We start from the raw sequence: 22,558 nt of genomic DNA, 5'->3' as shown, positions 1-22,558 counted from the left end.
CAAAACTTTCTCAAAATTTCCAAACTTCTCGCGTGCCTCCCCCAATTTTTTCTTTACTTTCTTCCCGTGTGTCGCTGTGAACTCGTCGGTGTCGCTCCATCTTCCAAAAATCGTTCATCGAACATCGCTCCGTCGTGGAGCGTTGTTCTTCTTTAGCTTGGTCAAGGTCGCTCCATCGCCGTCGTTTCGAGTTGTCGTGCAGTATCCTTTTGTGCAAAATCAACGATTCGTTTTCCCCCAAATCGATTGTTATTCCTGATGATCAATTGCATCTTCTGTTGGTTTCTTCTTTTTTGGCTACCGGGACGGTGGCGACTTCTGTGAGAATTTCGTTGTCTGTATTTCTTCCATCGAGATCTTCTCTGACTTTTTTTGTTTTTCTTTAATTAATGGGGTTTTTGTTTAGGAATGAATGTTAGGTTTTCACGACGTGGGTGTTAATTGTTTGTGTATAATCATGATTGTTGGGTGAAATTTTGTCTATTTGGGGTGAAATGGGTGTAGATTGTTGGCTTTTTGTTTATGTATTCGAGATAATTGTTGTTCTTTGGTTATTCTTTTTTGTTTATTGTAGTTCAATTTTTTGGGCTTTTTTTTATTTAAGGCTATGTATATTGAGGAACTGAAGGAGGAAGGAGAGTTGCAGAGTGGGGAAGAGGGAAATTCGGGTGTTACTGTTAGTAATTTAGAGAAGAGCATTGTTAGGTCTGATGTAAAAAGATTGTTGTTGGTGTTGAGACTCGTGTACTTTTCTAGAAATTTGTCTCTTATCACTTTCACAAAAATTTGATGTCTTTAAATAAATTGATTTATTGCATTTGTGCAGTCTGATGTTTCAAGAAAAGCTAGGGGCACAAGGAGGCTTTAAATAAATTGATTTATGCTTGTGTGGAGAAGGAATCCGATAAAAAACCTACTGAAATTGCTTTTGTTGGCCTTATTTACCCTGCCAAGTGTAAAGCTTTGGGAGCTGATTATGTCAAACTTTTCAGAGCTTCTTGGGTAAATGTCATATCCCGATCACTAGAGATTACAATAACATATTGGGTCTATCAGATTTTGATGGTGTTTATAATTTTGTAGGTGAAGCATTTTGATAGGAAGTTTTGCTAAGGTAATGGGTGGGATGAGTTGGAACCTCTCGACGAGCCGAAGCCGTCTCTAGCTCTTGCAAACATTCAGGCTGCTCAAAAGTGACCTGTATCTCAACCTGTCTCACAAACAAAACCACCAAGTAATGCCAATTCATTTAGCTTTTCTAAATCATGGCTCGATTACATATAACTCATTTTAGTTCTTTCAGGTTCAAGAAGTACAGCCCGACCAGCTAAAGAAGATGACGATCTTTGGGGTTCCATAGCTGCCCCTACTCTAAGAACTATCTCAAAATTATTGAATGTAAAATCAAGTGCAGCTACGACTCGAGCCAAGCAATTGTCAGCTGGTAGGGGAAGAGGAAGCAAAGCAGCTGTTCCAAAATTAGGGGCACAAAGGACTAATCAAACATCTTCTACTGGTATGTGATTGCATATAGTATAAAATAAAAGAGTAATTTCAAGATTCGAGTTGCCTGCAATTTTTACTTTCCATTGTTTATTAAAGTGAAGTTGGTCATTCCCTCTGTAAGTTGTATCTTAACCTTGATTGCATTCATAGTTTAATCTATAATAGCATTCTTAATAGTCCAGCTTCCTTTGCTTTTCTTTTTTACTTTTGAAGGAATATGATTTTGACGATGGTCGATTCCATAGGGGGAGTCAATTTCAGGCTGTAATAAACTTTATTCTTTTTTCTTCTTCTTTTTAGATTGTCAGAAACATTTTACTTGATATGCATCTCTCTATTTTTATATTAAATTAATGTACTCAAAGTAGATCAAATAAACATTGAAAATTAGATTTTTGCATCTAAAAGACAACAAATTCCATTAAATTCCATCAGATTGATTGTTCCAATATTTTATGGTGTTTATAATCATTTATGTATTGAACTAAGTTTTAGGTAAGTGGAATACTATTTGAAGAGTCGGTTTGTTGACTGTTAGCGTTGTTAGTGTTTTGTTTATGTTATATCTATCATTCATGATGTAAATGCTTTATGTTCTTGAACCATGTGTTTTGATTTTGGATGTTTAAGCATATTGTAATGTTGAGTTAATATATGTCTTATTTGGGTGAAGTGATAAGGACAACTATAGAATTGAGCTGTGATTTCATTAAAGATGTAGAGATTTTGTTACTTGAGTATAAGGATTTCAATCCTATAATGCTGTAGGATTGAGAAAGAAAGAATGTCACTCTTCAATAATTGTTACCTATAAAAAAGAAATAAAAAGTCTGGCAAAAAGGCATAACATAAAACATACTCGCAGGCTTCTACTGTCATCTTCATACAACCTCTTATTGTTAGCCCTTCATACAAAGATGCTTGCTGTTCAGTATAGATGCTTGCTGTTTAGATGTTAGATGCTTGTTGTTTATATCAAACTATTTGTTTTGTGGTTATAATAATTTTCATGAATACTAATTCATTTATTTTGCATGTTTACAGATTGATACACGAAAACCATACTCACAGGTGGAGTTAAATGAGGTGCAGGTTAAGTTGGCTGATTTTTTGGGTTCGTACATATGATTGCGATTTATTTAGGATTCTGAAGCAGGAAACTTTTTGTTGTGGCTGATTTTTTGAATTGTTCATATGGAGGGGGGTTGGTTGGTATACTTTTGAGACTTTATTGTGATAGCAACTTTGAAGCTTTATTGATAGGTTATTTGTTCATAGGTGAATAGTTCATATGGATGATAGGTTAATTATTCATAAGAGTTGAATTGTTCTGAAACTTTGTTGTTGTAGCCATTCTGAAACTCTGATGGAATTGTATATTGGTTTTGTAAATGATAGGAATATTTGCAAAGTTTTGGAAATGATATGGTGAAAGGTTTTATACTTGATGAATATTGTCGTTTATATGTATTTATGGAACAATTGTTAGACAACTATACAGGACAAATGGGAATAAAAATATAATTGAATTACAATTAAAAAATAAAAAAATGCTTGATGGTTTTAAAATGTCATAAACAATTGCATTCTTGACGGGTTTTAAATGTCATAAACAATCAATTTCTTGACGGTTATATAATTGTCATGAAAAAGCATACTCTTGACGGTTATGAAATGTCATAAATATTCATATTCTTGACGGTTCTTGTCATGTACTCATATTCTTGATGGTTCTAAACTGTCATGAACATTTATACTCTTGACAGTTTTAAACTGTCATGAAAATTTGTATACTTGACGGTTTAAAACTGTCAACGTTCACTTTTCTTGAAGATTTTACAAACCGTCAAGAATTTTAACATTCTTGACACTGGCTTAATGATGGTTTTAAAACCGTCAAGAATCAAGTTTAAAACCTTTAAGAGTGTCTGTTTTTGTAGTAGTGCTCGATTAAGATGTTTATAGTCTCCGCCCTTCTTTGAAACTGGGACAATGTTTGCAACCTAATTTTGGTATTTTGCTACTACTAAGAATCCAACATTAAGAATCCAACATCAAACTGCTTTTTAACTTCATCCTTGATCTTGATCAACATTTCAGGTTTCAATTTATGAAGCTTTTGTCGTATAAGCTTACATTTTGGCTTGAGTGGTAATCGATGTGTTACAATCTCTGTATCAAAATCGGGCATATCCTGATAGGACCATGCAGATATATCTTTGTACTCGTGAAATAGGGTCACCAGATCTGGTTCATTCTGTTTCGAAACCAAAGTGCCAATTCGCATTTCTTTCATTTCTTCTGGTGTTCCCAAATTGATAACTTTCAAAGTTTCTTGATATGACATAGTCTTCTTTTTTTCTTGCTCTATCAATCTTAGTAATTCAGCAGATATATCATATTCATCTTCTTCAATATTTTGCTCAAGATTACAGATTGGAACTTTGAAATCAACGAAACCATCGATGTCACCTTTTTATTAGATAAAACATCAATAATCATATTAACCTCGATTTCCTACATGCTCATCTGTCCTACCAAGAGAATCTATGCATCCATAATTTTTTGCACCTCAATCTTGAACTCACAACAATCCTCAATGGAATGGCCATCTATCTCTGTGTGGAATAAACACTGCTCCTTGTTGGTGCATCCAACCTTCTCCCCATCATCACTGTTAAACCTTGGTGACAAATATCCAATTCCATGGAGGATTTGGAAAAGCGTATTCATTGAAGTAGTTACATCATTCACCTTATTCTTGTGTCTTTCCATGAATGTGTCAACAATATTTATGGCGGGACACTCATGATTTGGTAAAGGATTCTGGTTAACATTAGGCTCTTCTCCTTTCTTCTTGAATATCAACCAACCGGCCTTAACTAGACTTTGCACTTTAGCTTGCAAAGGAAAACAGTTCTCCGTAGAATCCCCAACTGCCCCAACATGATATTTAGATTTTGCGTTGGAGTTATACCACTTAGTATAGGGTGGTTGCAGAGGCTCTTATGGTATGATAGCCATTTGATGACTCTTTAAATGTTGAGGCTAAAGTTCTGTGTATGACATAGGTATGGGATCAAAACGGGTTTACTTCCAATTGTTCCTTATGTTTCTTGGAGTTGATTGACCAAATGGGCTTTAACCTCCGTGCTGGTAACTAGGAGAGTAATTAGTCTATTCCACAATTGAGGAGGATACATGTGTCGCTACTCTTTGAGTCAAGCTCAACTTGTGTACTTCTCTCTCTTTTTTTTTAGGATCATCATTTTCTTGTCTCTAAAGCAGGATCAGCGATCCTTCCATTCTTTACTCAAAATTCAATCCTCTCTCCAACTGTTATGACGTTCGAGAAATTAGTTGAAGCACTTCTAACCATTCTATCATAGTATGGTGCCCGAAGAGTATTTATGAACATGACCGTCAATTCTTTGTCGGTCAGGGGAGATTGAACTTGTGCAGCTAAGTCTCTTCATCACTGTGCATATTCGTTAAAAGTTTCAACATTTTTTTCCATTCTCTGAAGATCAAGACGATCGGGTGCCATATCAATGTTGTACTTATATTGTTTTAAGAATGAATCAGCAAGATCCTTCCATCTATGCACTTGTGAACAATCCAATTGCATGTACCAGCGAGAAGTCGAGCCAATAAGCTGTCTTGGAAGCAATTAATCAACAATTTATCATCATGAGCGTAAGCTGACATTTTTCGACAGTACATAATTAGATGACTTTTTTGGCACGTGGTTCCATTGTACTTCTCAAAATTTCGAGTCTTGAATTTGGGAGGGATCACTACATCTGATATCAAACATAGTTGTGTTGCATCGATACTCCCGTACATGTCTGCACCTTTAATGGCGTGTAATCTTTCTTCTAGAAATTTCAGTCTTCTCCTACTACCTTGCTCTTCTGAAATTTTCTAACCAATTTTTGTATTTGGAGTAGATACAGGATCACTCACATGGGCTATGTGTTGTGAGGTTGGATTAGGATTTTGTGCGGTAAAAGATGTAGAATTTGTCCTATCCACCATGCAAGAACTAGACGACCTTTGAGGAGTAAAACCCGGAGGGTATGCAGGCATGTCCTCTACTACCTAGTTCATATCTACTTCCACTTGTAATGAAATCCCCACAACACTCTTTCCTCTTTCGGTAGTGAGCGGTTCCAAGATCTTTGCCAATTAATCTTTCGATTCTTCAACGTCTTGACGAACTGCTTGAACTTGATCATTAATTTGCTCATCCATTATCCGAGTCTTTCTTCTTGTCCAATATGGATGCTGATGAGGTTAACCTTGAGCTATTTTGCAAGGTTTGGCTTTTTATCTTTTAAAAAGAGAATAATGATTCAAATCAGCAAGAAGAGAGATAAGAAAAAAGAAGAGGGAATATAATATTTTTATTAAATGAATGAAAAATGACATAGACTAAACTTAGTTTACTTTTAAAATGAAAAGTACAATGACTCTAACACCTAATGGTAGCACCAAAAACATCCAAGGTATTGCTCTATGATTCCTAGAAAAGGAGACAATTCTCTGTTGTTGTTGCGTGTAGGTATAACACCTTGTTGGAGAGTCCTAGCTTGCACTAAGAATTGATCTGCCATCCTCAACATTTGTCTTAATTTTTCAGCCCCTTGTTTCATCTAACCTCTAGCACCATCATACTTGCATCTCAATGTCTCGTACTTGACCCTCCACATCATGAAATCTATCGACATTTATTGATATTTTTCTATTAATTGACTGTATTCATCTGTTGCGACCTTCCTTGCTTTGCGACATATCAGAACTGGCCTTCAGAACTGTTAACGGCTTCTTGCATAAATCTGTTTTTGATTTTCGCTTCTATAAGTTGGGACTTGCATTCTTTAACTGAATGTCGTAGAAGCTCGACTTCCACAGTGGTGTACTGAGATGACGTGGCTCATTCACGTAATGCTTTTTGGAATTCTATAGCAACCCCATTCAATCTTCCAATAATGTATACCTTTTTAGCTTCCATCTCTTCATGTAAGTCAGCAATGTTCCTTAATAACCTCTTATTCTTTTTTCTCACTTGGATTGCCTCAGTGTTTAAAGAATCATTATTCTTCTCCAGCTCCAATTGCTTTCGTTTCGCCTTGTCCAAAGCTCTTTGAGTATTAAGAGCTTGTTGGACCCATTTCTTGACTTCTTCTCTTAACTTTTCGTTCTCTGTTGCCAAAACACAATTCATTTCTCTTAATCGCTATAATTCATTTTCTTTATCATCATGATATTTCTTCAATTCTATGTTTAGAACTAAAGATTCTGGCATAGCATCAACTATAATCTCATTCCTATATCCTCTCTAATTATCATACTATTCTGTAGTACCCTCATGACGTCGCAGACTCTTCATCTTCTTTACAAATTTCCATGCCTCAACTGCTTCATGAATTTTATTATTTGCTATGTCGGACTCATAAGAGAATTCTCAATCTTCTAGCCCACATACAACTGGCGCAAATTGTTTTGACCATGATTGATGTAGTACCAAAAGAGGAGAATAAGCAATGCCTCCCTATAAGCCTAATAGCGGGATAAGAGCCAATTTCCCACAATGGTATGTCAAAGGACTTATGGGCATCTAAGGAGCTCTACAAATTTCTTTTACTGTCGTTAAATGGCTGAAAAATTGCATCCAAACTCCAAATTCTAAAACCTTTGGATCCTAGTGTGCACTATTGAATTCTTTTATAGTGTTTCTTGTATTATTCCACGTACTGCTGAATTTTATCTGAGGATATCCAAAATTATTAGGATACCTTAGATGACTGGAAATCCAAATGAAGAGCATAGGAGCACAGTTGAAGAATTTTCCTTTTTCTTGGGTTCGACAATGATTTAGCTATCTGAAGGCCTCTGCCATGATTAGGATAACAGGGTTTACTCTTTGTTCTATCCCAAGAAAAATCTTAGCAACCTCTTCTTCAACATACCCTTTAATTCTAAAAAAAAATAACTGTTCGGTAGATACATAATGCGATGAGAGACAAACCCTTCTTTCCTAGTAAACAACCACGTGCAAGATTGATGAGATAATTGATGGGAATTCAATTCCTACCTTCTTTTGTCTTCATCTGTTTCTTTATCTCGGATGCACGAATGTCACCCAAAAACTTTGATAGTGACCGTTGTAGAGTCAACTTTCGATTATAAATATAAGGCTTATTCCCTCTGTAAATTTGTAGGCTAATAAGTGCTTGATATTCTTCTATAGTAAGAGTTACGTCAAACGTGTTAAACATGAAATAGTTCAACATATAGTCCCAAAAATGTGACAAAGCTCGAAATGTTGATGTATTAATGGTAGTATATAAAAGGGCACCTATGCTTCCATATGCTTTTGTAAACTTTGCTCTATGCTATAGCATTAAGTTTTCCCATAAACTTTTTAACTCTTCCAGGTTATTGTTGATGAATCCCAACTGACAAGTCCTTGGAAGTGGAACTTCTAATTTCTTTAGCCAGCCCGCTCCTGACTCTAGTTGAAAATGTATCTAACCATTCTAGGACCAAGTATAAATAAGAATGAGTCTAGATGTAATGCTAAATGCGAGAAAGAAAACAATCAAATAATGGAATGGCTCAAACAAACTTAATGAAGGCAATGCTAGTATCCTGTCTGACATAGGTCCTCAAAATGGTGTATAGTCACACTTGATCATACAACCAAATTGAGTGAGAATTTTTCGTGTGCCTGTAAGGGAGCAACAACTCCTTGACGGTCAAACACTACTATATTCTTAAATCTAATTCTATAGGTACAATCCAAGTAGAGTGCTTGTGTGAGAATGATATAATAAGGTACAAAATTTAACATTCTAAAATATATGAATTAACATGATATGTGAATCATAATGAGTGAAGTTGAATATAAGTCCAAAAGGATAAAAGACCCTCAATTTGATCATAACCGTCACATGTGATTGTATGACCAAATTGAGTGAGGATTTTTCGTATGTCTGCACGGAAGCATAAGCTCCTCGAAGATCAACACTACTCCATCCTCATTTCTAATCTTATAGGGTAGAGCTCGGGCAGAAGGCTTGTGATTGTGTGTGAAACAATAATAAACAACACAGTAAAACGAAAAGAAAATAAAACAATAAAATAAAGATACAAGATCAAGACAAAAGAAAAGGCCAAACTCTCGAGGTCGAACCTCAGTTCCCAAACAGAATCGACAAGCTTTCGCCACGTACCTGAGACGACATGGAGCGGCTGACGTCCTTAAAAAGGGATAATTTTAAAAAACGAAAAAAAGAGTCGCCACCAATGTTTCTTATGGTGTGATTGGATACCAAAATAAAGTAAATAATTTTAAATAAAATAAAAATGGTTTGCAGAAAAAATTAGTTGAATTTGAGAGTCATTTGTGTACGGGGAAGGTGTTAGCACCCCATAACATCCGTTTAGAAAACGGTGGTCAAATTTGACGTCTTGAATAAATTTCGTTTAATTTTTTTTTCTTTTTATATGTCTTATTTCATTGCTCATTACTCCAATATTTGAAGTAATGATCCCATAAATAAGTGGAATATATTTCATTAATCAGACTATATTGAGGAAAAATTCATCACCTTAAGAGAATGAGAAATTATTACAATTTCTCAAATTCTATCATAGGCTAGTCTTCGAATAAAGTTTTGTTTAAAAAAAAACATTGATTAAATTCAGTTTTTCTTTGGATCAAATCTTAGACTCACAAAGATATTGATCACTCACCTCAAGAATAAAAAAAATAACGGACTCCTAGAAGTTTCTAGATTCTATCGTAGGATTTTTTTAGCAAAATTGACGTGGGTGTAAGCCCTCATCTCGCTCTCCCTTATTTTTATTATTTTTTTGTTCATTAAATATCTTCTAAATGGTGAAAAACAAGTTGGAATACGTTTATACTCAAGATTGATTCGTGTGATAAGGTAATTTTAGAACTATTTTAATTGGGTTTTAAAACCTAATTTATTGTGTTTAGGTGTTGAAAAGAATGAAGAATAGTGAAAAGTGAGTTTAATTTGAATTGAAGGGCATTTTGGTCCTTCTATTATTATTACTAAGTTAAAAAAAATTAAATAAAACAATTTCTTCTTAGCCCCCCTCGCTAAAAACCTTTTTCGCTCATCGCCTCTTTTTCTCTCCTCTAGCCGACGCCACCATTAGCCACTCCTTGCGGCGTCGGACTCACTGGTCGACGTAACTCAGTCGATGCCAGCATTTGCGACTTCCTCTTTGTACGTCAACCATTATTTCTAGTAGAAGTTGTTGTAGCATGCTGCCGATCATAGTAAGTCGCACGACGTGACCATGGTTGTCCATCGTTCCTCAGAAGTGACTCAGCTACCGTGGTTGTTCTTTAAGCTGCCGCTTGTATTCGATTTGGCGACATAGCCAGTACTAGCCTTATCTAAATCACAGTTCAACGTTCGATTTTGGTACTTTCTAGTGAGTTTATGGATTTTTCTCATTAAGTTTTGAGTACCCATTAAGTTCGACTTGATTTTCACATTTACCCACTACATTCCAATGCTAGATTTGAGTTTTAAAAGAGTTTGAACCACTGTCCAACTATTCAAAAGCTCTAATTTAGGCGTCTTGGCACAACTTGGGTAAGATTTTTAAGTTTTTGGAGTCGTTCTTGAGTACCCATCTAATTTTAGTGATAACTTTGAATAAATCATGGTGTTGGATGACAGATTTCGAAGTTTGATAGTAGTTATGGTAGTGAACATTGAAGTTTAATGCTATAATCTTAAAACTAATAAATTAAGGTCCCGAGGCTATTTTACTAAGTTTGTCAAATACACTTGAACTTTATGTAGAGACATAAACATAGATTAAGTTCAAGTTAATAGTCCAAATAGTCTATAGTGTATGAATAATATTGGGCACCTTATTCTGACAAAACACTATGGGTGCAGCCCGCTCCGTAGTTAGTACTAACGATGTAATCCTGAATCGTTCACATAAAGACATGGGAGTGGGGGCGTCCTATGTAAATGGTTTTCATAAGACTGGAACTACAAAATAGTCACTTTTAGTTATAACACCGTAAATTATAAACTGACTATTTCAATTTTGAGGGCCTAGGTAACTTGATCTTATTCATGAGCTAACTATGAACTTCTGTTCATTTGGTAGTATCTTTAAATCTCTGCATAGGTGAGGGCAGCTCAACATCGCTGGCCCAATAAGCCTCCCCATTTCAGGGGTAAGACCGAATGGATAGCTAGGGACATAGGGCGCAAGATGGAATTCACTCCTACCCACTTCTAGGATAGTAGATAGGTTGTTCCCTTAAGGACTGAATCCAAGTCTTGAACAAGGGACCCCACCTTCTCATTGGCCCAAGAAGGATTCAGGTTTATAGCACTACAAGAGATGGGTGTACTCCCGACGCAAAAATACGTCGGCAAAAATGCAAAGTACGTTGGGAAAGAATATCCTGACGTACAAAACGGCGTCGGGAAGAACGTCGGGAGAACTGCGTCGCGAGAGGATTTTCCGACGCCGTACCAACTCGGCGTCGGGAAAACCTATTTTCCGATGTTTTTTTCCCGACGTAATGAACGTCGGGAAATCTTTTTTATATATTTTTTTAAATATTTTACTTTTACTTTTTTCCTTATAATATTTTGCTCAAACATTCAGAATGATGTTCGGATTGCTCAAAAAAAATTCGCGACGTTTTGGATTAAATTAAAATAAATTAATAAATATACAAACACAAATTAAAAAAATAGAATTAAAATTAATAATACGAATAAGTTGACTACAACAAAATATAGTTCTCAAAATAGAAAAAACATAAACATAATGAAAAATCTCCTAACGAGGTGCGTATGCGCGTCATTCTACACCTTCGGTCCTAAAAATGGTATAAAAATAACTAAGTTTAATACATAATCATATATTGCAAAAACTTAAGAATAATAGAGACATATACGACGTACCGCAGAGCTAGGGATCATGTGGTGGTCCCTGTTGTGCACGAGTTAGGTCTTCAATCATCTTTTTCATAGCTTCCACTTGTGAAGCTAATGCTTGGTGATTTCTATCTTGTACTTCAATCCATTCCAAAGCTTCATGAAGTTTAGCTTGTAATTCAATTTCTTTTTGGGTGGACTGCGAAGAAGATGTCGACGAACTGCTTGCACTTGCCGTTCTGCGGGCCTTCGGCTTGGGTCCCCAACCAAGACCTTTTGAGTAGCCTGGTCGTCTACCCAACACCTGATCGCATATCTCATCCTCAGAGAGTGGCTGACTACCCTCTGGGGTAGGCTGGGATTGGAGTTCCAGCATTTGATTCTGCAACAAATTTAAAAATTATGTTAGGTAACGCACAAAAATATATAATAAAAGTGGATAATTAATAAGGGTATAACTTACATGCGCATCCTCGGCGGCCTGCGACACGAATGTCCCAGCTCGAACGTGTGTTTCCCAGAACAATTCCACACGATCGACCGACTGCCCTCTTCTTTCAGCGAGCTCATGCTGTTGTTGTCGAAACGACTTAGACCCGCTACTATGATTGTAAGGCTGCTTCTGTCTAGCAGCCTTGTTTGTCCGTGATTGCTCCTGCATTAAAACAATTATATTGTTTATTTCTTATACATATTAAAACTTGTTATCATAATTAATCATGACAAATACCTGGAATGCACGACCGATATAATGGTCGCAGAGGAAGTGCCAATCCTCATCACGTCCAACCAATGCGTTTGGTGGGTTGGCACGAGCCTCCTCCGGGTCGCTGTACTTTTTGAAATGTCTATGACAGTCGACCCAGAACTCTTAAAGGTCGTGAGCATCTGATGCTCAACAAACCTGTTCATTGCTTAATCATTGAAATCAAGCACAAACAATCGCTACACATTACAAACATAACACATTAGACAATAACATATAAAGTTAGAAACCCCTACATGAAATATTTGTAAGTTAAAAATGAAGAAAATTCTTAGACTCACCCGTATTGTCGCCCACAGATGACGACCCTCCCGCAATGTTATCTAAATTCTCCTCAAACTGGAGGAACATATCGTCCGTCTCCATAAAATTTGATCGTCGATGTGACATAATGACTATGGACATATAGAAAACAAACATTCAATAACCAAATACAAACACCTAGCTAGAATCAAAATATATAAACTAGATATAAATATGTGCATACGTGGTTTAATTTGTCACTATAATTCCTCATCGCTTGCATGTGACAAGTGTTCATCCACATCGTCGTCAGTGATATGACGCACAACCGGTCTTTCAACGATTGTGGGATCAACGTCATTTCTGCATAGAGTGTCATCCTCGATGTGGTCATCCACTTGGTGGCTTACAACAACTTCTACTATATTAATATGGTCATTCTGAACATCCTCCACTTCTGGCACGTCCCAAATACGCTTATTTTGGAATTTAATATGGTCACTTCTGGCACGTCCCAAATACGCTTATTTTGGATGACTTGCACAACTTTCCAATTGTTACCAATTTTTTGGATCATCTACATAAAAAACTTGATGTGCTTGAGTTGCAAGAATTACAGGTTCCTCCGCGTACCAAAAACGGGATGTGTTGAGAGATTTGTACCCTACTTCAATGTGTGTCGTTCTTTGACTTTTGTTTACGTCCGTGTCATACCACCAACACTTAAATAGCCATACATTTCTTCCCAACGGATATTGTACGTGCAACACTTCGTCCAGAACACCGTAGAAATTATTGTCTCCAGTTCCACTTGCATCGCTTTCACCAATGACCATTATTCCACTATTTTGAGTACTACATCGAGAATCAAGTTCAATAGTGTGAAATCTTACACCACCTACAATGCATCCATTGTAACAACGAACGTCAAAGGATGGTCCCATCGCTAGTGAGAAGAAATCATTAGATAGGTTTGCAGACTGACGCAGTTCTAACACCTGTGCTCGAAACCATTCAGGGAATGCTCGTTCATGTATTTTATACAAATCCATAGAATATTGAGCATGTCGACGTTGGAGCCTCAAATGTTTCCTAATACAGAGATGAGTTTAATTTCTGTAAGAACAATATATAACAAATATTTAAAAATTACAAAGATGATGAATATGCTTACTTGCGATACTCTGATATTTCGTCAGCATTATTCAGTATGTACCAATGGAAGAGTCGTTTCTCTTCCTCTGATATAGCACGAACACTTAATGTACCTAAGGGTCGTACTTTCTGCTTGAAAATTTCAAAGTCACCAATTACCTCATTCTCTACAATGGTATCATCATTTCGGTCATCTCTTGTGAATCGAGTCTCTATACCACGTAGGTAACGTGAACAAAAGGTGCTAGATTCATTCATGACATAGCCTTCTGCAATTGACCCCTCAGGACGTGCTTTGTTTCTAACATACTGCTTTAACGTTCGTAGACTCCTTTCAATCGGATACATCCAACTATAAGAAACTGGACCAGTAATCTTCGTTTCATATGGTAAGTGAACGGCAAGGTGCACCATAACGCTAAAAAAGGTAGGTGAAAATATTCTTTCCAACTTACAAAGTATGATTATGATATCTGCTTGCAATCTGTCTAGATCACTTACTCTTATCGTTCGGGTGCACAAGTCATGGAAAAAATTACATAATTATGTTATAGCAGTGTATACGTTCTTCAGGAAGAATGCTCGAATACCAATTGGTAGCAGTCGATGTAATAAAACATGACAATCATGCGTTTTTAGTCCTAATATTTTCCCCTCTCTTTCATGCACACATCTCGATATATTGGAAACAAATCCATCGGGAAACTTAACTGATTTCAGAAACTTACAAAACTCTACTCGTTCACTGGTAGTCAACGTGTAGCTCGCATGTGGTTTCACCAATCGGTTACCCACTTCTACAAGATGTAAATCCTTTCTTATCTTCAGATCTTGTAAGTCCAACCGAGCATTCGTGGTATTCTTCGTTTTCCCTTCGATGTTCAATAACGTACCAATCAAATTGTCACAAACATTCTTCTCAATGTGCATTACATCAAGTTTGTGACGTAACAAAAGTCTTGACCAATAAGGAAGATTGAAAAAAATACTTTTCTTCGTCCAATTAAGAGCTCTCTTTCTTTTCTTATCCTGTATTGAAGGATGTTTACTCATAACTGGAAACTCCAACTGATCTAGTTGTTCTAATATTTCATCCCCATTCATCACCACAGGAGGAGCCTTACGCTCTACCTTTCCATCGTGTAGCCTACTTCTACGCCACACGTGATTCTGTGGAAGATAGCGTCTATGTCCCATGAAAGATATTCTACCTCATATCTCGAAGGACGATCTATCACCCATGCATATAGGACATGCCTGATACCCCTTCGTACTCCACCCTGATAGGTCACCATACGCCGGAAAGTCATTAATCGTCCACAACAAGGCTGCGTATAGCTGAAAGAACTGACCTGTAAGAGAGTCATACGTACGCACCCCAAAAGTCCATAAGTCTTTCAATTCCTCAATCAATGGTTGGAGATACACATCAATTTCCCTACCAGAAGATTTAGGACCGGGTATGAGCAGTGACATAAAGAAATTTGTCTCTTTCATGCATTTTCATGGTGGCAAATTGTAAGGAAGTAACACAACAGGCCACATGCTGTACGAGGTACTCATTTGACCAAATGGGTTAAACCCATCTGAAGCCAAGCCCAAACGCACGTTTCGTGGATCAGAAGCAAAATCAGGAAATTCAGAATCAAAGTGCTTCCACCCCACTGCATCAGCTGGATGTCTCAAGACATCATCTGTTTCAACACGTTTGTCCCTATGCCATCTCATGTCAGCAGACCCTTCCTGCGATACAAACAAGCGTTGTAATCAAGGTACCAAAGGAAAGTGGCACAATACCTTATGCGGAATTTTTTCCCTCTATTATGATTAACCTTGTACCTAGCCTCGCCACATGTAGGACAATGTTGCAAATCAGCAAACTCTTTCCAATACAATACACAGTCATACTTGCACGCGTGAATAGTCTCGTATCCCAAGCCCAATTCACGAAGTTTTCGTTTTGCTTCATAAAATGAACTAGGAATAGTACTATTACACATTGGAAACGCTGCTCTTAAAAGTTCTAACAACATGTCGAACGAATTGTTACTCCAACCATTTAGAACTTTCACATGCATCAACTTAACCAAAAAATTCAACGACGAAAATTCAGAACAACCGGGGTACAACTCATTACGTGCTTGATTCAATAAGTCCTGAAATATATTATTTGTTGTATCTTCATCTATATTTACCCCAACATTCATCGCCATTTCATCTTCCAAACGAAATTCCTCTATTTCCTCTTCATGTTCAATAGGGGCTTGTAAATCATTTAGCATACCAAAGATATCACCTTCTTCATTAAATTGTGTACTACTAGTTCCTTCATTAAAAGGATTACTACTAGTTCCTTCCTCAAAGTTTTATGTATCTCTATAGCTTAATGACTCTCCATGATACACCCATTCTGTGTAGTAGGGGGATATTCCAATAGTCAGCAGATGTCGTTCCACACCCTCTAATGAGCTCCAATTTAAATTCAAACATCTCTTGTATGGACACCTCAATCGTCCGTAAGCATCAACGTGAAATTTGGCAAATTCTAAAAATTGGGTCACTCCATGTCTATACTCAAGGGATAACTTATTTCTAAGTTTCATCCAACCCTTATCCATCGTTTAAGTCCTAAAACATAAATAGGTTGATTAGAAACATATGTCTCTCACTCTCTCACATCCATAACTTACTGAATTTTCACTATTTTTCAATAACTAAGTTCAAACTATAGATGCTACCATAACTGCAGGATAGCCAACACAACCTAATTATTAACAACAAAATACTTCAAAATATCTTCGCATCCTACAAACCCCTCCAAACTACAGAGGCTACCATAACTGCAGGATAGCCAACACAACCTAATTATTAACAACAAAATACTTCCAGCTATCCTACTACCACCCCTTCAAACCAGCAAATTCAAAACAAAAAATGCTACCATAACTGCAGGATAGCCATCCCAAACATAAACAAATTCAACACAAAAAAGCTACCATAACTGCAGGATAGCCATCTCAAATCAACAATAAAAATATTCAACACAAACATGCTACCATAACTGCAGGATAACCAAAACAAATCTTAACACACATATTACATTCCCAATTCAATTTAACTATTTCCCCCCCCCCCCCTCCAATTTCAATTTTCAATTCAACTATAAATCCCCCCTCCCCCCCCCCTAAATTTCAATTTTCAATTTAACTTAAACCCCCTCCCTCCAATTCAATTTTAAATTTAACTATACATCCCGCCTAATTCAATTTAACTATTAACCCCCCTCCCCTCCAATTTCAATTTTCAATTCAAATATAAACCCCCCTCCCAATTCAATTTTCAATTTAACAATAAACCCCCTCCCCCAATTCAACCCCCATTCAATTTTCATTTAACTATAAAATCCCCCCTCAATTCAATTTTCTAAAACAAAAATCCTAAACCATTCAAATTTCAATTTTCAATTTCAATTCAACCACAAATTACACACACTCTATACAAAAATACATTTAACAAACAAAAATCTATTCCAAAAGAAAATACTAAACTAATTTTCATAAAAAAAAACCCTAAACTAATTTTCATCAAAAAAACCCTAAAACATAAACTTAAACTAAATAAATTTTCATATTTCCCTTACCTAAAGTGGCAGACGGCGGCGAGGGACAACGGCGAGAGAGGGCGATGACGGACGGCGGCGGAACAACGGCAACAATCGTGCGATGACTTCTTCTTCTCCTTTCTTTTTCTCCTCTCGGTTTCGGTTCTGTAATCTACAGAACTGAAACGAATTTAAAGGGGATTTCCCGGCGCAGTGACGTGGCGTCGGGAAATCGCTCAAAATGCGTCGGGAAAAGGGGAATTCCCGACGCTCATTAAACCCTTTTCCCGACGTTTCACGCGGCGTCGGGAAAAACCCATATTCCCGACGCCTCTCCCGACGCACTGTTCACGGCGTCGGGAATAGTTCGTTTTTTAAAATTAATTTACCCTTTTCCCGACGTATTCTTGCCGATGCCTTCGTGGTGCGTCAGGAAAGATTGTTTTCCCGACGCGTTGTTGACGGCATCGGGAAAGCCCTTATTCCCGACGTTCTTTATGCCAGCATGCTTTTTGGCATCGGGAATGCTCCATTTTCTTGTAGTGTAGGTTGGACCTTAAACCAATTGTTCAATAGTGGATCAGTGGGTCTTAAGGAGCAAGGTGTAATCTCAGGGGTAAAACGGTATTTTGACCCAACCAAGATTACGAACAACCTTTGAAGGATCGAGTTACTCATCATGGTTATATCAGGTGGACAAAAATATATCTATAGTGAGGGGAGTGCAACTAAGAGTCTTTAGTGGAATGACTCTTTAGTTAACGAATGTTGATTAAGCTTGGTCTAAAAGAGTTTAGCCAATTAATCTTGAATCGTTGGAGCCCATGATCTATAGGTCCATTAGGTTCCCCTACTAGCTCATATCGATTCAACTAAGAACAAGTATGTTGAAGTAAGTCGAATTGTTCGAACTAAGAAAAGAGAGACAAACTGATAAATATATATAAGATATAAGTCTGTAGAAATAAACTTTAAGCTTTGTGTTTAAATATGATTTAAATAAATATGAATATAGATTCATATTTAAAAGCTTGAAAAATTTTGAAACGGTCAAAGTTGTAAAAGTCAACATGTTGACTTTTAACTTTTAACTTTGACTGGATTTATATTCAAATATGATTTGAATTTTAGAAAAAATGAATTCGGATTAATAATCGGGAGGTTAGAATTAGTGAAGACGAGTAAAATAGCAAAAATTCAAAAAGTTGACTTTTGATTAAGAAAAGTCAAAGTTTGACTTTGACTTAATTGGTCAAATGACCAAATTGCCCCTTTGATTAATAGTTAATGGGCAATGTGGCAGCCTATTGTGAAATATAAGCCACTAATTCCATTAAGATTTAATGTATTAATTAGGTGTTGAGATTATATGAAATAATTTGCATGCAATTTGCATGTAAATTTCATATATAAACCTCTCTTTACAGAATGAGAAAGGATGATGTTCTTGCTGAAAAAATCATCTAAACGATACACCTTCTTCTTTTCTCTCTAAGTTTTACTTCACAAAACCGAGTCCCACAACTCCGTTCTTGGTCTTGAGATTAGTAGGTCAACTTAGTGGTTGTCCTTGCTCGTGATTTTCAGGCAAAAAAGAAGCTTTGGATCGAAGAAGAAGTTCAGAATTATAAAAGGTAAGTTCATCGTTTACCTTTTATGCTCTTCGTTTAGGTCCATCGCATAGCATATTCATGTTGACTTCTAAATCGTTTAGATGCATATAGAGTAAAGCATGATCCTTATTATTCCGCTGCAACATGTCTCTTGTTGTTTTTCCATCATAATGAAGCCTTAATGCTTAAGTTTGGAAGAAAACAGTAGAAAAATAGAGAAATTCATTAAGTTGTGCACTGTGAGTTACAAAAGCGTTCTATCCCTATTTCTGGTGTTTTGTATGTTTCAAATGCAAGATTTTAGGTGAAAAGAAGAAGTATGGCCTGAAGACAAAACGTCAGGCGAGGAGACAATGCAACTAACAAGACGAAATGTAGAGCAACGTTAGGCATTCTGAAGCACTAGCAGGCAAAATTGGTTGGTGCAAATGTTAGAAAAGGTGAAAAAGACATTTCCGATGCCGAATCAGCTTTATCAGAAAATAAAATGACGCTCAGAATGTTCTGTCACATCAACCCACACCTATAATTAGAAAGGTCTTCTTCATTATCGAGTGTGCGAAAAATTATTACTAGACAGCAAGGCTACATTCTTCCTCCATCCTTTCTTGTGTTTTAGGTGAGAGCCTACAACAAGAAAGAGAAAGACCCCCCTTACCGCTTCTTCTCAGTGTAAAAGGCAAAAATCAAAGCCAATGGGTATGAGAAATCAAACTCTCTAGCTTGCTTCATTTCATTGTATCCCATTTTGTAATTTATTTGCATTGAGTTGTAATATTAATTACTCCATGCCCGAGGGGCTTAAAGTTTCATTTATAATGTTAATGCATTTTTTGTATCATTCTCTCTAATCTCTTTATCTCTTCATTCACTTTTCATTTAATTGATTGCTTGTATAATGTAAACCCTAGATTTAAGGACCTTTAGGACTTGCAAGAACTTGGTGAAAGAAGAAGAAGTTAATCAAGATAGATTTTTAATTTATTTTTGGTACGTTATTGTCTAGGAAATTTATGGCAGATAGTTTGGAATGAAGAAATGAATCAAGAGAAAGGTAAAGAATGAAAATTTTGGTTAATAATTCTTAGATCCAACTATTGGTAATTAATTAAATTTTATTTTTTTAAAAAAGGAAAATAAAGTGGAATTATATGTTTTATTGCTATATATATATATATATATTTATCTATATATGTCATGTAAATTGGAAAGAGAAGCGAGAGAAGATGGAAATGGTAAAGAAAGGCAATCGGTCAAATTCTTCCATGAGGTTCCTCCACTACCCAAACCATTTCTTCATACTTCTTCACCAAACGTTCAGAGGGTGCTTGAGGGAGAACCTGAGGAAGAAGAAGGGAAAGGTCTGTGAATTAAGTTTGAACAATGATGAAGAAAAACTTGAAAAAGTGGCAATTATGATAGCAGCTTGGTGTACACAAACCATCTCTGATTTTTTATTTTAGTTTGAATTACACAAGATGGATTAAAAAGGTGAATTAGGTTTTTTTTTCTTAAGTTAATGTAATTTCTAACAATTTTTGGGAAGAAAGCTTGAGCAAATACAAATGTTAAGAGAATGGTTTTTGAAGGAAAAGATAGGGTTCAAAAATTTCGGGCAAATCCGTAAAGCCTTTGCTTTTTCGAGTAGCCTAGAGTGTATAGATGAAATCAGAAGCTCTATTTTGTATGGTTTGAAAGATTATTCAATGTCATATAATGTCTATGAAAAACTCATGAGCCAATTCTGACTTGAATTATGTTTAAATTTAAGAGGAAAGTAGGTGTTGCAAACAACGCGATTCTGAAGTACCTGTGTTTTGGAGGAGTGCTGGACAAATCTAGTGGGAATCTCATTTTCACTACCTCAAGTAAGTTGTAGAGGATTCCAAAATGAATAGTTTAAAATGTTCAGAAAGTTATGAGTCATTGAAGTTAGGGTGTTGAATCTGTAAAATTCTAGAAAAAAATATAGGATGTGATATATTTCTAAAGTGCATAATTCATGAGCATTATTGTTTGCGCGTCATCTTAAGCTACAATAGGAAGGCAAGACTGTTTAAGGTTCTGATGCTTGGTTTTGGATTGTTTAACAGACCAAAAGGAAACAAGTCGAGTTTACGGGCCAGGGAACCAACTCAAGGTAGTGAGTGAAACATTGTTTTAAAAGCTATTATTTAAGCATTGTTTCAAGCTACACAAGCAATAGCTTGTGAATGACAATGATTTCTAAAAAAATTTCTATGCATGTTTTATTAATTGCCATTAAAAGTATGATTTAAATTAAATGTTGAGCGCAAGAATTCAGTATAATTTCAAAGAAATACTCAACAACATGAGTTATGAAAGCATGATAATTATAAAGACATTTAATAGAAATCATGTCTTTATTTCAACACAAGATTTTAAAGTATGTTTTACAGGGTAGTTTCATTATTTCTAAAATAGATTTGACCTATTATAGTCTTAAGTATCAATAAGAGCTTCAAGCCATGTTTATTCTATACACAGAGATATTTATAAAGAAGAATAAGCAGAAATTTATTTTAGAAAGCAAAGAAATATTTATATAGAACAAGAAAGAGATTTACCAGGTTGAAATGTTATCAAATGTTTTAAGTTCACAATTTCAAGTTTATCAAATGATTTTCAACTGTCTTAATGTCACTTTAAGCCAAAAGTTTGTGCTTAACTGATCTAGAAAATATGTTTTATAAAATTGCTACTCACTAAATCTTTTGACTTAACCTTTCAAATGTTTTATTACTTTTAAGGTACTAATTGTGCATCCTAAGTGCTGAGCTTGCTGCTGCTAAGAAAATCAATTAAAAAGAGTTGTTAAAGTATTTAAAGTTTGTTGTTGGGTCAGTGAATTATACTGTTTAGAGTTAGAGGTGTGGTACATATTATAGAGTGTTATTAATATTAGAGAATCTGGATATTTGTGTTAAATGCCTTGTTTAGTTAAACGCGGCCATCAATACCTTATCTTATTCGAGAGAAAATATAAGGTGTTGACTGTTACATTTCACGTTTGATGACCTGAATTTATCCTTAGCATATGTCTTAGAATTGCAAAGTGTGAACTTGCGCAAGCACAAAAAAGTTGCTCGCCTTAATAAAGGATGAATTGCTTTCAATTCAATCCAACAGATTACATACAAACGAGTGCCAGAAAAATTTCTGAAAATTTCTATCGCACAAGGTTAGCGTTTATTAGATGCAATGAGGCATTCTAAATACAAATGACTCTCATTTCTCTCATTTTTCATCATTTTCACTTCAAGAGATATTGTCACACCCCGCCCTGCAGATGTGCTTGCTTGTCATGTGGAACGCGGTATGACTTGAGCATCTTTGACGCATTTAAACGCCAAAGACACCTAGTGTTGAAGTCCTTAAGCTTTGCTTAAATGCCCCATGACTTTCTTTTGTCTTAACTTATAACTTTACAAGTACTTTTAGGTGATATGAATAATTAACACAAAGGAGTAAACCAAACTAAAACTTTATTAATTTTCATTAAGTGTTTTACAATAAGTACTTTACAACAAATACATAAACACAACTAGCAATCCCTTCAACTTTCCTAACTTGGTCTTGACACTTGGTTCCTAGAAGATGAGATTTAAAAACATAAGTCTAGAAGGTGCGATGAGGTTTTAGAAAATCATTTCTTCAAAACCTTTGTAAATATCATTTTCTCACACAAAACATA

General features: G+C 35.9%; 1 protein-coding gene and 1 long non-coding RNA gene across 2 annotated transcripts; one reads left to right on the top strand and one right to left on the bottom strand.

The window, feature by feature from the left end:
* The first annotated feature begins 80 nt into the window (after window positions 1-80).
* On the top strand, window positions 81-2,949 carry LOC127149966 (uncharacterized). The gene is made up of 5 exons (XR_007821873.1): window positions 81-334; window positions 827-1,002; window positions 1,084-1,234; window positions 1,304-1,516; window positions 2,551-2,949. It is a non-coding gene; the product is annotated as an uncharacterized LOC127149966 (long non-coding RNA).
* An 8,321-nt stretch (window positions 2,950-11,270) lies between these two features.
* LOC127148484 (uncharacterized) lies at window positions 11,271-13,418 on the bottom strand. The gene is made up of 5 exons (XM_051082303.1): window positions 13,301-13,418; window positions 12,196-12,335; window positions 11,929-12,120; window positions 11,493-11,847; window positions 11,271-11,407 (listed from the first exon to the last, which is right to left on the bottom strand). The coding sequence occupies exons 1-4, from the start codon at window positions 13,416-13,418 to the stop codon at window positions 11,500-11,502; spliced, it is 798 nt and encodes a 265-aa protein (XP_050938260.1). The 3' UTR covers window positions 11,271-11,407; window positions 11,493-11,499.
* Window positions 13,419-22,558: the final 9,140 nt, after the last annotated feature.

The sequence above is a fragment of the Cucumis melo genome, chromosome 1 (genome assembly GCF_025177605.1).
Source record: "Cucumis melo cultivar AY chromosome 1, USDA_Cmelo_AY_1.0, whole genome shotgun sequence".
NCBI classification, from domain to species: Eukaryota; Viridiplantae; Streptophyta; class Magnoliopsida; order Cucurbitales; family Cucurbitaceae; genus Cucumis; species Cucumis melo.
This window is presented reverse-complemented; position numbering and strand designations above follow the sequence as displayed.